General features: G+C 35.6%; 1 protein-coding gene across 1 annotated transcript in view; it reads right to left on the bottom strand.

The window, feature by feature from the left end:
- Nucleotides 1–930: 930 nt before the first annotated feature.
- MROH9 (maestro heat like repeat family member 9) overlaps nt 931–15,666 on the bottom strand; it is a 68,615-nt gene continuing 53,879 nt past the window's right edge. Inside the window, exons 14-19 of the mRNA XM_022560135.2 lie at nt 15,297–15,473; nt 13,253–13,405; nt 13,035–13,151; nt 12,368–12,470; nt 3,170–3,232; nt 931–1,653 (exon numbers count right to left, since the gene is read on the bottom strand). Of these exons, the coding sequence (XP_022415843.2) occupies nt 1,310–1,653; nt 3,170–3,232; nt 12,368–12,470; nt 13,035–13,151; nt 13,253–13,405; nt 15,297–15,473 (957 nt within the window). The 3' untranslated portion in view covers nt 931–1,309. The remainder of the gene's footprint in view (nt 1,654–3,169; nt 3,233–12,367; nt 12,471–13,034; nt 13,152–13,252; nt 13,406–15,296; nt 15,474–15,666) is intronic.

The raw sequence follows: 15,666 nt of genomic DNA on the forward strand, positions 1-15,666 counted from the left end.
GAAAAATAGAGGACTGGAAATGTGTCTCAGATATATCAGGGCTCAATTAGAGAGGCACAACCAGAGGTTTGACTAAGCAATTGTGGGAGCGGGTTAAGAAGTCTCTGCAAAGTTGTCATCTTCACACCTTGTGCTGGAGCTCAAAGTCTGCAGGGCAGGCAATTGGGAAAGGAGTGTGGGTGTGAAGTGGAGAGCAGGGACAAGGTAGAACCCACAAGCGTGTGACTGTATCAGTCTCTTATTGCCTCCAACACTGATGATGTTGATGATGCAGATGTCCTGCAGGAGAAGCTGGTGTCCTTTGTCAACGTTACTAAACCCACCTGGCCCAGAAGTCAGAGAAGCTGAAGAAGGACCCAAGGGAAGGTAGAATGGCTGCTGCCCCAACTCCCAGCAAGGCGAGCTGGCAGAGAAATGAGAACATGTGTGAACTGCAAGTTGACACATTCCAAAGCCACAACATCTGAGTCAACAGAGGAAATGGGGCTTTCATCTACCAGCAAGTAATTCCCTGTGGCTGAAGTGGTTTATGCTAGGGTGGGATGCAGGGGTGGGAGGAAGGTAAGGTGAGATGAGTGAAAGATGAGCCTGGAGCCTTAAGTCGAGCAAGATCACTGCAGTTCAACATTTATATATCAACTTTCTTATGAACCAGGACGAAGTGTTAAACTGGATCCTGACGGCCATGGGAACCACTAACTACGTTGACTCTCCAATTTTCATTTCAAAAAGTTTAAAACCATTGGCACAGCACAATCTTCCCCTCAGGTCTCAGCTCTCCCTATTCTTTCCTTAACCACCTGTACCCACAACAAACTCTCCAGCTTCCCCCAACACTCTTCTTGCCTCAGTGTCTCTACCTGGAATAGTTTGCCTGCTTTAAATCCTCTTCCCCTGCAAGCTCCATTTCTTCCTTAGTAAATACTGCCCTCGGCAGCATTCATCAGAGCAGGGTGTAAATAACCACACTGTGTGTCACTAGACTGTGGCCTTCCTGAGGATGGGAACCTTGTTTACATCATCCAGATATCCTCACTATCTAGCATAGTGTCTGGCACTTAGAAGATGTTCAGTAGCTATGTATTGATTAATTCAAGCTCCAAGAGCTTCTCATCAAACACTTTGCTTATATGTTTTTTCAATTTTGTTAGTTGCTTTGATGAAGTAAGTCTTCTAATCACTGTCAGACAGAGAGAGGCAACACATTTCTATATTTGAGTAGAGAATCAAGAAGAGACAGTAAAGGCTTCTAGTGTCCTTCTGAAAAGCATCTACAAACGGGCTCAAGTTATCAAGAGGGAAAGGAAAATCATTCCTCTTCGGAGGTGTGCTCCAAGGCACTCGTGAACCTTGCATTCTTTACCGATACATCTTCGTTCTTTACCAATACGTCTTCATAATTATTGTCTGTAATGGCTTCCTTATCATTCTTGGTTTCTTTAATCCCCATAGGACTGCCTGTCAGGTCCTTGGGAAGGTTATAATTATAAAGAGGCTTCAATTTTTTGATGTAGATTAAGTTAAACAGTCTTTGGAAGCTTTGTTTAATATTTGAGGAGGTCAATCTATGGGCTATTTCCATAAAAATTTTGTTTGTTATTTCTGCAAACTCCCTGATCACAGGATCTTCATCCAGAAGCACTCGGTCAATAGCTGTAACAGCAGAAAGGCCATTAATTCAAGGCATCACTGTCATAGTCTGAGAAGCTCTAACCCTAAATAGACTCACCACCTTTCACAAAAGCCCCCCTCCCCCAATTTTTGTTACTTTGACAAATAGCGTCCAGGAAGTTTTTTATGCTCTATCCTCACCAGACCTCATTAAAAGAAAAAAGGAAATAGTCACTAAGTGTTTACTGAGTGCCTATTATGTGCTGAGCATTCTGGTAGACAGCATAAACATATATTCATGAAGAGGTTCAATATTGCTCATAATAATGAAAAAAGTGGAATCAGTCTAAATGTTCATCAATATGAAAGTGCTTAAAAATTAGAGATATCATAAAGTGAAGTAGCACATACATATTAACATGATGATGTAGACCCATATTTCTTGGCATGAAAAGATGTTTCTGACACATGAGTAAGTGAAAAAGTTATAAAACAGTTATGATAGTTTTAAAAATAAATAGGTAATAGTTTATATTCTTTAAAAATATCTGCAATAAGATATATACCAAAATGCTAATATCATTATATTCATATGTTGAGCTTGTGGGAAGTTATTATTTTCTTTCTTAATAAAAAGAAATAGAGAAGGAAAAAAGGACAGATTTAGAAAAGAGAGAAAAAGTAGAAGGAACAGAAGGAGGAGGAAGAGCGAAAGAAGAAAAATATTCTGAGTGACGTGGAGGGAGTGCTTAGTATTTAGCCGGCAGTCAATAAATATGAATGGATAAAAAAGGAAGATAATGATGTGTCAATGTAGATTCATCAACTGTAACAAAGGTACCACTCTGCTGGGGGATGTTGGTAATTGGGGGAGGCTCTGCATGTGTGGGGGCAGGAGGTATACAGGAAACCTCTGTATCTTCCACTCAATATTTCTATTAATCTAAAATTGCTCTAAAATATAAAGTCTATTACCAAAAAAGGGAAGGAAGGCAGCCACCTTATTTTCTGCCTCCCCTGTTTGTAATTCTGATCCTGAAGGGGAAATAGGCAGAGGCTAAGAGAGAGATGCTGAAGATCCAAACATTTTGAAAGAATAAACATTACCCTTCTTTAATTTCTTCTGGTGGAAGTGTACATTGCTCTCCACTAAAATGTAAATCCTCTGAGGGAAGGGACTTTGCTTTGTCTGCTGCTGTATATCCTGCAGATAGAATAGTGCTGTCACATAGTAGATGCTGGAAAAATGTTTGTTGAATGGATTAATGAGTGAATGAATTCTTAACTGTCTGTATCCTAAGGACTCTAGGATAATAGTTAGGTCTCAACTAATGAGAGGGACAGATGGAGAGATTGAAACAGAGAGCGAAAGAATAAAAAATAAAGAAGATGTCCCTTAACCCATTCCTTCCACTGATTTCCCCTTAACTGCCTAGCTACCTCTACCACCCTCTTCCCATCCCTGGCATCACTATAGAGCTCAGATATAAACTGAATCACAAACAGTGAAGTTATTTAGGCCTATACATAAAGATTTCATTATAACTTCAACACTTACCCTCAAGCATGACTTGAATTTCATCTCTGAGCAGTAAATGGCCACCCAATTTTGCCAAGTACCCTATGCACAAAGTAAAATTAAAGTTACTCCAAAATACGTTATGAAAATACATCATCTGATATTATCTGGCTACATTCATTGCTTTCTTCAAAGCAAAGCATCTCTAGATTATCCTTGAATCATCTTTTAGTGCTTTCAAATAATTATTAATAAAATTCTTTATTGAGATATAAATGTGCAGAAATCATAATTGTACAGCTCAATAAATGACCACATAGTGAATACGTCTAGCTACCACCTAGGTCATTAAATAGAATATTACTATTTTCCTCATGCCCTTTGTAGCCTCCTCCTTCACCTTTCAGAATACATTCTTTTGCTCAACGTTATATTGTATGATTCATCCATGTTTTTAAACATAGCAATAGGTCATTCATTTCCATTGCTACATGACAGAGGTTGGCAAAGTTCTCTTGAAACACAGACATGCTTATTGGCTCATTTGCTTATGGATTATCTACGGCTGCTTTCACCCTCCAACAGCAGGGTTGCATCGTTGCGACAGAGACCATATGGTACTCAAAGCCTGAAATATTTACTATCTGGTTCTTTACAGAAAGAATTTGCAGAATGCTTTTATATGATATTCCATCTTATTAATGCAGCACTTTTTAGCCATCCTGCTTATGATGGACAATGTGTTGTTTCCAATTTTGGGCTATTATGAATAATGAGGTTATTGTGGGCATTCTTGTACATGAATTTTTGCATAGATTTGTGTGCATTGCTGTTTGGTATATAGCTAGGAGTGGACTTATTGGCTAATGGATGTGCTTATGTTCACCTTTAATCATTACTGCAGAACAGTTTCCAAGGTGGTTGTACCAATTTTCACTCTTACATTTCCATTGCTGTACATCCTCTCTAACACTTAAAATTGTTAGTCTTTTACCTTTCAGTCAGTTTCATGGGTTTGGTGGTATTATTTTTGTATATTTATTGGCCACTTGGGTATTTCTTTTTTTTTTGCAGTACGTGGGCCTGTCACTGTTGTGGCCTTTCCCATTGTGGAGCACAGGCTCCGGACGCGCAGGCTCAGCGGCCATGGCTCACGGGCCCAGCCGCTCCGCTGCATGCGGGATATTCCCAGACCGGGGCACGAATCTGTGTCCCCTGCATTGGCAGGCGGACTCTCAATCACAGAGCTACCAGGGAAGCCCTGGATATTTCTTTAGTGAAATGTCTGTTCAAGTAAGTCACTTGTTTTTATATTGAGGTGTTTTTAAATTATTTATTCTTAGGCATTTTAAATTCTGGATACTAATCTCTTAGGATATTACACCCATTACAAATATCTTCTCCTACCCTAGGGCTAAACTTTTCCATTTGTATTGTTTTTTTGGGTTTTTTTTTTTGATGAACAGAAGTCCCTAATTTTAATGTAGTCCAATTTATGGTTAGTGAATTTTGGAGTCCTGATAGGGAATCTTTGCTGTCTGAAGGTCATAAAGATATTCTCCCATATTTACTTCTGGAAACTTTATTGTTTTACCTTTTCACATTTTTGGATTGCAAGCCCAACTGGAATTATATGGCATAAAATAGGTGTTGAGATTACTTACCTATGAAATTAATCGAGCACCATTAAGAGAAAAAAAACAAAGTCTTTTCCCTAATGCTTTGCAGGGTCATTTATATCATGAATTGTGCAGGGGTCAGTGTCTTGACTCCATTCTTAACATTGTGCCACTTCCATAGTACCTTAATGTAAAATGGGTCTTGATATCCAGTAGTATAAGTTCTTCAACTTTGTGATTCTTCTTCAGATTATCTTGGCTATTCTCAAATCTTTAAATTTTCATGTAAAAATTAGAATCAACTTCTCAAATTTCACACACACACACACACACACACACCCAAAACCTCTGGTGAAATTTTGTTTGGAGTTGTATTGAATATACTGAACAGTCTGGAGAGAGTTGACATTGTTACAATACTTAATTCTTTAATCCGTAAACATGATATTTAAAAACTTCTCAACATTTTCTAGTTTTTTTGTGTATCAGTCTTGTACATCTTTCCTTAGTTTTATTTTGAGGTATTTGATGAATTTTGGTACAATGCATTAGGCATCAAAAAATCGATTTTCTAGTTGTTTATTGATAGTGTGTAGAAACCCAATTGATCTTTGTATATTGATATTGTATATAGAAAACTTGCTAAATTTATTTAATTCCAATAGTTTTTCTGAATTCTTTCCAGTGTTCTAAATACTCAATTATTTATCTGCAAATTTTGGAAGTTCTATTTTCTTTTTTCCAGACTTATACATTTTATTTCTTGTTATTACCTTATTTTAGTTTTGGAAAATTTTTGGTCATTATCTCTTCAACTATTTATTTTGTCTCATTCTTTCCCCACTATCCTTATGGAATGCATATATTAGACCTTATAACCATATCTCATATTATTATGCTCTGTTCATATTTTCCATTTTTAACTCTTTGACCTTTGATCTTGAGGCTGAATATTTTATTCTGACATTTCTAATTCTCTTTATCTCTTCTCAGTTCTTTCTAGTCTGCTGCTAATTTTACCCATTGAGTTCTGCATTCCATCTCATTATTTAATCTTTTGAACATACTAATCATATTTATTTTAAAGTTCCTATCTGATAAATTTCAATAATTGCATATACTAGATTGTTTCTATTTTTTTCCCTTGTAATTAAAAAAATCTAAACCTCTGGTTATTTTTGATTAAATCTCAGCTATTGTGTATACAATTTTGTGTAGATACTTTTAGGCTCTGGGCAATTTATCTTCTCCCAGAGAGGATTTATTTTTGCTTTTTTGGCAGGCAGTTAGGCTAGAGGTATATCCCCTTAATCCAACCAGGGAGTTAGATATTCAAAGGTTCAGTAATTTTAAGAGCTGGCCTATTTTTAGTTTACTCTCACTCTTAGGGTAGAGACATCAGGGATCCCAGCTGAAAACTTGGTGGTATTTACCAGGGTTCCTCCTCATTGTCAGTCCACTCCAAGTTTTATTCCTCCAGCTCAGTGAGACAGCTAAAATTTCTGCACAGTTTATCAGCCTCCCAAATACCCTTTTTGCATTTAGAATTGATCTATAAATTTATAAAAGAAAATCTATAAAGGAAAATAATCCCCAAATCTCAGGCCTACTTCTTTTGGTTTTTCTACTTTCTCTTCACTGCCTTTATAAAAGCTCTTACATGTTTTCAGATAGATTTAAGAAATATTTTTATTGCTGTTCCTATTATCCTCATTTTCCGTGTGATAAAATAAAAGTTCATAGAGATTAAGTAACTTGGTGAAGGTCACACGGCTAGTGGGTGTTCATTCTGAGATTTCAATGGAAACGTATCTACTCTCACCAATATTTCACACTGCCTCTGCTTCAGTCAAAATAGTGACCACAGAAATCACAGTAATACATTATTTTCATAATACAATTTACAGATAGTAAAGCTCAAGATATTCTTATTGACAGGTGGAACATGGACTTAAAAATTTAAGAATAGGGCTTCCCTGGTGGCGCAGTGGTTGAGAGTCTGCCTGCCGATGCAGGGGACACGGGTTCGTGCCCCGGTCCGGGAAGATCCTACATGCCACAGAGTGGCTGGGCCTGTGAGCCATGGCTGCTGAGCCTGCGCGTCGGAGCCTGTGCTCCGCAACGGGAGAGGTCACAACAGTGAGAGGCCCGCGTACAAAAAAAAAAAAAAAAAAAATTTAAGAATAATGTTTAAAAACAAAGCCCTGTGTTGTGGAGGTATCCTTAATTGGCATACTTTTGCTTAAGTTTGTAAATCAATGCAATTCCTTTCAGAATTAGATGGCGGGTACAAATAATGAATGAAAATTTCTTATGCTAGAGAGTACTAATTTCCCCTGTTGTCAAATTACTTCTTTATCTTTAGTTCTCTTACTAAAACTACCAATTTTTAGCTGGACACGTGGCCATCTAGCAGATGACTAGACTTTTAAGACTTCTTTGCAGCTAGGTATGGCCATATCTGTGTTCCGGGCTAATGATCATTTAGCAGAAGTTACAGTTGCTCTTTAAAGAGATGCCTGTGACCTCTTGATATTTTCCCCTTTCCAATTGACTGGTATGTAGAAGTGGTTGCAGGAGATGGAGGAAACATCTTGGACCTGATGTAGGAAACTGTGTGATGAGAATACTAGAGCAACAGAAGAGCTGACACTAGTCTACGTATACTTGGATTGTTAAATGAGAGAGAAATAAGCTACTATTTTGTTTAAGCCGTAATTATATTTGGGTCTTTCTTATACTGTAGGAACTTCAGAAATACAACATTACCACCAAAGGAGCAAAACAGGTGGTAAAATTAGGCAAAAACAACTGAAAATTAAATGACTCTACTGAAATGGTGTTTTTGAAAGTTACAAATGAACTTTCAAATAGAATTTGATGTTTTGAAAGTTTTGAAACACGGCAGACTAACCACAATGCCAACAAGGTGCACGTGGAAGAATACAGTTAGTAGTGGTGGGGAGCGTGGAGACAGGAACTACAAGCTCCATCCACAAGCAGTCAGCTCTGCTCAGTTGCTACCAGGCAGAAATGCAGGTTCAGTGTAGCCTTATCTCCTCCCCCTATCAAATAATTGGAAATACAGATAGTTATGCGAAAACTCTTAAATTTTAAATTTGGCAATTGTGACACACTGCTAGCTGTCAATCTAATATCATTGTCCCCTTCTTGCCCAATAAAAAAAGTGCCAAGCAGCTCTTGCAAATGATGGTGGCATTGTGACAGTTCTGATCATTGGGAGGTATAAGATGAATCACTGGTTGGGATTTTGAAGAAAGCTTTGTAAAATTAGGTTGACCCAGAGACACCTTTTGCTCTTTACGTTTTTCTTTCTCCTTGGTGTAACACTGCGAAAATGCTGAGGGTAATCAGAAAACACAAATAAGGATACAAGTCACATGCTAAGGATGATGGTATTATAAAGCCAATGATGCAGTGAATATCTACATGCACACATCACTTCTCATATGTGACTATATCAGAGGATAAATTCTCTTGAGAAGAGATTATTAAGTCAAAAGAATATGCATTTCACATTTGGATGGAAATTACCAAACTGTTCTGAGATTGTAGTAATTTACACTCTGACCAGTAATGTAAGTGATTGCCTACTTCCTGCAACCTGGACAAAACTATGTAGTATAATCATTTTTGTTCTTTGTCAGTTTGATGGATGGAAGCACTTTATCAATTCAATTTGCATCACTTTTTGGATGAGGCTGTGAAAATTTTATGTATATGAGCCAAGTAATTTTCTTCATGTACTTTGTCCATTTTCCTAGTGGGTTGTTTGGCTTTTCTTACAGATTTGTAAGGATTCTTTAGACAGTAAGAATTCATGCACCCTTTATATGTGATAAGTGCCATAAATATTTTATTACAATTTGGCTTTTGACTTTGTTTATAGTGGTTTTGCCTTGCAAAAATATTTGTTTTTACATAGTTTGTCAATCTTTTATGATTTTTACTTTTACTTAGAACGATCTTACCTACCCCATGATTATAAAGCAAATTCTTCTACACTATTTTATCTAATCTTATTTATTATTATGGTTTTATTTTTAGCATTTGAGCCTTTGACCATCTGGAATTTATTTAGTGTAAAGAGTGGGATAGGAATAAAATAATTTTAAAAATTCCAGATGGCTCACCATGTGTCCCCAAACCATTTAAGGAATATTCCATATTTTCATCACTATTAGTTAAAGCCAGTGATTCACTGTAAAATATTGCATGTTTTGGCAGTTATTTCTAGATGGTATTTTGTTCCATTTGTCTATCTATTCATTCCATGTGATTTTAATTACTGTAGCTATATTAATATCTGATAAGGCTAGTCCTCTTTCATTCTTTTTTGGTTAGAACTTCCTGGATATTCTTGCATGGTAACTTTTCTATATTAATTTTAAAATTAGGATGTCAATTTTGAAAAAAAAAGCCCTATTGATATTTCAGTGGGCATCTTATTCCATGTATAGATTAATTTAGGAAAGGACTGGCACATTTACAATTTTAATTCTTTCCTAAAATATGGTTTATACCTTTCAATTTATTTAAAATTTTTTTGTGTCTTTCAGTAATGTTTGCAGGTTTTCTTCATAGAAATACTGCATACATTTTAAAGTTTCTTTTTAGATCTTCCTTCCTTCCATCTATTCAATACATGAATTCATACACCTAGAATTGATTTTTGTGTAGGGTGTCAGGTAGGAATTTGTGTGTGTGTGTGTGTGTGTGTGTGTGTGTGTGTATTCCCATTGTCCTAGCGCCTTTTATTAGACAGCCCATCATTTCTGATCTGATATATACTACCAGTTCTGATCTTTATATTAGGTGTTTGTATATGTGTGGATCTGTTTCTAGGCTTTCTATTACAGTTTCACAGGTCTTGTCTTTCCTTGAGTGAGTAACGGATTGTCTAAAATTTGTTAGTTATATCTTCTTATGTTGGTCTTTTGCTCTTCCACATACATTTAGAATCAACTTGTCAAGATCTATGAAATTATCTGTTGGTATTTTTTATTATAACTGGATTGAACTTATTGATCAGTATTTCTCAGTAGGGGCTCTGGGGATTCTAGATGGGATAATTTGTGACTAACACTGTTACAGTTATTACTGATGAATATTAAGCATACTCCTGTAACATTAAATGCATTAATGGACATTAAATGCTATACCAACCTGAAAGCAAGCTGGCAAGGGAGATTGGGAGATGTAGACCATAGAGGTCAGTTTTTGAGGCATAGAGAAATGTAAAACATAGTGAAGAATGGATTGGGAGCTGGAAGTCCTACAGTTAAGTAGATACTGTATGTCCTTATGTGATAGTTCATCCATTCCTTCTTTAGTTGGCTGAATTCCATCCATCAATGATTTCTTCAAGAAGGATTCATGGTAATGAACTTATGCTGAGTTTTTATGTTTTAGAAATGTTTTCTTATTATTTTTATAGTTGGATATAATTTTGATGAGTATAAAATTCTTCAGTCATAATTTTTTTCTACTTACGATTTATAGGCTCTATTCTACATTTTAGAGTTGAATACTGAAGTGGAGAAATCTAATGCCACATTTATTTATTTTGTAACATATAGGTGACTTTTTTTTTGCTCAACTGCACAACGAATTCTTTAACTCTGAAGTTCCATAACTTTGTTAGGAAATGTCTTAATGTTTCATTCTGTATAAAATATTTCTTGAACAATTTATACCATCAGTATATTTAATCAAATTTTTTTTAGTTCTTAAATTCTATCTTTGAATACTTTTTTTCTGTCTAATTGTTCATTTTTCTTTGTGGATATTATCTATGCATACTTGCATTTCTTTCATCTATCTTCTATATCTATCATTGCTCCCTAAATTTTCAAACTGTTTCTTGTTGGTTTATATTTTATTTTGCTAACATTCTTCAACCCTTTACTCCTTGTTCCTTACTGGGTTATCAACAATATATATTTGCTCTTCCATTGGCTGCAATGTAGTTTTTTGCAATGGTTATATATTTTTTCTTACACTTTCCGTCATGCTTTGAAAGCTTCTTTTACTTTTTGAAATTCTCTGTTTTGCCATTTATTTTCTTGAACATATTAATCAGTTTTTAAAACATATGTCTCACATCTATGTCAGATAACTTTAGTATCTGGATCTCCTGATGTTCTCCTTCCATTGTCTATTTTTTTTAAAAAAACTTATTGGATTATAGTTGATTTACAATGTTGTGTTAGTTTTAGGTATACAGCAAATCTCCTCCTAGAGTGATGAAAATAAAACAAAAATAAACAAATGGGATCTAATTAAACTTAAAAGCTTTTGCAGAGCAAAGGAAACCATAAACAAAGCAAAAAGACAACCCTCAGAACGCGAGAAAATATTTGCAGAGGAAACAACCAACAAGGGAGTAATCTCCAAAATATACAAACAGCTCATGAAGATCAGTATCAAAAAAACAAACAACCCAATCAAAAAATGGGCAGAAGATCTAAATAGACATTTCACCAAAGAAGACATACAGATGGCCAAAAAGCACAAAGCACATGAAAAGATGCTCAACATCACTAATTACTAGAGAAATGCAAAGCTTACTCTTCATGTGTTCCCGTTATCCCATTATATATTCCCTGTGTGCTTATATCTTTAGATCTTTATTTTAAAAAGTTTTGGATTCATGAATATATTTACCATGATTTTCAACTACTCTGTAGAAACATTTTCTAAAATTTGATTTTCTTCTTTGTGGAAAGTTTGTGGAAATTTCCAGTGTAGAATTCAGAATAGCATGAATTCTTTATGGTTTGAAATAAAGTTCTTATAATACAGGGTTCTCTGTGTGTGTGTGTTCCTCTACTCCACTCTGATCAACACAGATCATGAACTGTAGTGCTGATCATAATACAACTTGTCTTCTACCCTGACTAATGACAGACTTTTCTGTACAAGTATAATGTGACTAAGTATTTCCTCATTCCTTGGGGCCCCAGCTATTCGAGGATGCCAAATGGGGTCAAGGGAAGATCCCACTACCAAGTTGGGAATTCAGTTCCTATCATTCCAAATAAAGGATTATTAGTTTTGATCTTCATGGCGAGAATCTAGGGGGAAAAAACTGATTGGTCAGGTTTGTCCAAGGTCAAAAATTACAGTTGTTTTCTTTTAGAATCTTCCTGCACTCCCACAACTTTACATTTTCTTCTTCAAACTTTATTGGATTTGGTAGCTCTTCCTCATCTGTTGTAGTCTGTGGTTATAGATGTTCATGTTTTTTTGAAGATGACATTTAAAAAATACATTATTCTTATTCTTTGGGGGGTGATTTTTAAGCAGTGAAGGAAAGCTGTAGTGGTTTGCCACCATCTAAAATTTTGAAATTCATCCTGTTGAATGTACTTTGTATGATAATTTAATCACACAGCTATACCCACTGTGTATTATAAAGTAGAACTCTATACTCATGATATATTTTAACTTCTGTTCATCTTAGATATCACCATGAAAAGTACTGTCTATCATAAAGAAAGAAAATTTATAATTTTTTCAAGGAAAATTTCTAGCTGCTTACCCCATTCTTTACCTTTTAAGACAAATTAGGAAATTAGAATTGAATTTTACTTACCTATTAAAATAACTGATCCTCTTCTCAGATATGTTCTGGAACTCCTCAGGAATCCTAAGGTATCAGATATCAAATCTATAATATATTTCTGATGAGAAATAAGCTGAGAATAAAAAAGGAAAAAAAATTCTCTCACTTATTGAAAGAGCACATTTGCTGTCTCCAGAGAGGCTTTCAGGGAAAAGAACTTGGTTGCTTATACCAAATCAGGGCCAGTTTAAAACTTGGGGGTTTCTGTGTATGAACGTTATTCTTTTGCTTGCAGGTATTATTCAGCTTATTACATGATATCCAAACTTTGGGTTTCCAACTTTTGCTTAACATCCTTCCATCCCCATTTGTCTATCATTGCAGTTTATGCTGGTTTTCAGAGAACCGGCTCATTCAGCCATGGAAAAGAAATTCCAGCTTTTCTTTTGGTGATCTGAAATGTTGTTCCTACCTTTACACTGCTCAAAGTAGGTAGGTTGGAGGAAGAAACGATAGATGGAAAATGTTGAGGAAAAGAGAGTGGAAATTTTTAATTTCTCTTGTCTCAAGTTCTAGCTATAATTGTTCATTTATCTTTTCTTTATATTCCTTGCTCATCATGCTTTTCATCACTTTGGATATCCTTTAAAGTTCCTTCTATAACTCTTGTGGTAGTAAACCCTGAGGGGTCACTTACAAGATTGTTACAGATGTTGAGCACTACCAGCTCAAAACTGCAATGTTCATCCTTGAGCAAATATGATGTTGGCCATTTTAATTCTGAGGCACAGATTTCTAATGTATATTTACATGCCTGTGAAGTAGAAAAAGGTCAGTAAAAATCTATTCATCTGATGTTACATAAAGCACTGCGATTCTCAGCAAAACTAAGAAAAACAAAATCACAGGACTTACTTTAACTACTCTTGCCTCTGTATCTTCCAGAAACAGCATCAGAGGCACCAAGCCTCCGAAAACCACATCATTCAGCATCCATGTGTACTGACTCATGTCCCTGAGTAACTCACCAAAGTGTCGAATGGCCATACTCCGAATGCCTCCATTACTCTGAAATATGCACACAGAAAAGACCTCATTTGAGGATATTTATATATATGCACACACACTATATACTATATATACTATGTATACTTATATACACTATATAGTATATATATATTTATACGTATATATACTATATATGATGTGTCTATATGTATATATATAATTTTTTTTTTTTTTCGATACGCGGGCCTCTCACTGCTGTGGCCTCTCCTGTTGCAGAGCACAGGCTCCGGATGCACAGACCCAGCGGCCATGGCTCACAGGCCCAGCCGCTCCGTGGCATGTGGGATCTTCCCAGACCGGGGCACGAACCCTTGTCCCCTGCATTGGCAGGCAGACTCTCAACCACTGCGCCACCAGGGAAGCCCGTATATATATAATTATTATCATTTATTTTTAGAAAAGATTCACTTTGGGTCTAAGAAGTCTAAGGGTCTAAGAAGATTCACTTTGGGTCTAAGCTTGTCTTTTGATTTTAAAATAAGACTTGCTTACCAAAATTCAGATTACCTTAAAGAAAATCCCCTGTGAAAAGTGAGTTTCTTAAATTTAGGAAGATAGTATTTAATAACATCCTAAAATTATAACATGTAAAAATCTATATAACTTGGAGATGATTTCTATAATAACACTTAGGGTAATGTGACCATGATGTCTTCAAATGCTGGAGGACTTTGCAGAATTGCCAGTGAATACCAATGCAAGTTCTTTGCATAATGGCATAGTACTAGGTTTCCAAGGGCTTACTTATGCCAAATAGGAAGGTGATTGGATTATAAAGATTCTAGAAGAGAAAAATTGCAAGTCAGAGGAAGAGGTTAATTTTTTAAAGTATAACATCACCTTCAGTTTTTAAAAAAAGTTTATGATTCCATTTTGAAAATAATTCTTTACATGGACATGCCAACTACTTACTAGCTGTGTGAATTTGGCCAAATATTCATTTCAGTTTTCCTCAGTTTCCTTATATGTAAACTGGATAATAGCAATAGAGTTTGTTACAGGATTATGTGAAATTGTCCATGTAAATCCCTTAAAATAGTGCCTGGTACATAGTAAACGCTCAATACATTTTAGCCACTATTATTATTACTATTCTTATCATTATGTCCTTATGAAATATTTTCTGCCACTTTTTTCTATAATTTAATAATATTGGGCCTTTCTTCAATGAAATCTGCAGAACTAAAAAGTTACACATTTTGGCAAGATAATTTACTATGAAATAATTCTCTGGTTCACAAACACTCATCAAAGGAATCTTTAAAAACAAATAGATTTCCCATAGCATACCAAAATGTTCTTGTTTATTAAAATGCTATATTACTGTCATCCAACTTTTCTGGAACACGTTTACCATAAAAAATGAGAATTTTCAAAATGCACAACTTTCTGATGAAATACTTTCTAATTAAAGTTTTCTATGAAAATATCATATTCATTTGGGGCATTACACATGTCAACTCTAATACCCATAATATGCCTGCTATTCACTCTGTTTTACAGATGATGCACTAAGAGACTGAACCACCTGCTCAAGATTTCACAGCTAGTCAGTGGCAGCACAGGGATTTGAACCTAGGAAGTCCAGATTCAGGGTTAACAAACACAGCCACTAAACTATAATTCCTCTTTCATCTAAGAACAGAGGCTACATTTTGATTCTCTTTTCCTATGGGCAGACTTTTCCAGGTTCTCATAGTGTAGTTTAAAAACAAACAAACATAGAGCTTACTTGATTAATATTATTATCTCTGGAAAGAAAAAGGTAGCTCTGCACAAAATGACTGCCTTTTGTTGACTTATTCTGGGATGTAATAGCATTGCCTTACCTGGGGCTTCAGCCAGGTAAGATAAAACCTAATGATCTCACATATCTAACTGTGTAACTCACATGATCCATCAGAGGACAGTAGCTGCAAGCAATTCTGGTACACAGGGAGGAGTAGGTCACCTTGTCCAGTTTGCCTAAAAGTCTTCGAAGGGTCATCAAGGCCCGAATTACAACAGTCTTGTCTTGGGAAAGGAAGGCATCCAAGATGGCTATTAATAAGCTGCAGACATTTTCTATCTATATATAAAAGGAAGAAAATGGTGGGATTTAAGAACTAGAAGGAGACTTGAGGTAGCATTTGGTATACACACCTCTGAGTTTGGGCAGCATGCAGTGACGTGCTGGAGCTAGCTTACAAGAGTCAATTGCCAAATTGTCAAAAATTTTGCAAGCTGATCATTAAAAGTCACTATTAAAAATTAAATTTTAT

Source organism: Delphinapterus leucas, chromosome 1 (genome assembly GCF_059928025.1).
Source record: "Delphinapterus leucas isolate spDelLeu-1000000601 "Yukka" chromosome 1, BTC_Dleu_Yukka2, whole genome shotgun sequence".
NCBI classification, from domain to species: domain Eukaryota; kingdom Metazoa; phylum Chordata; class Mammalia; order Artiodactyla; family Monodontidae; genus Delphinapterus; species Delphinapterus leucas.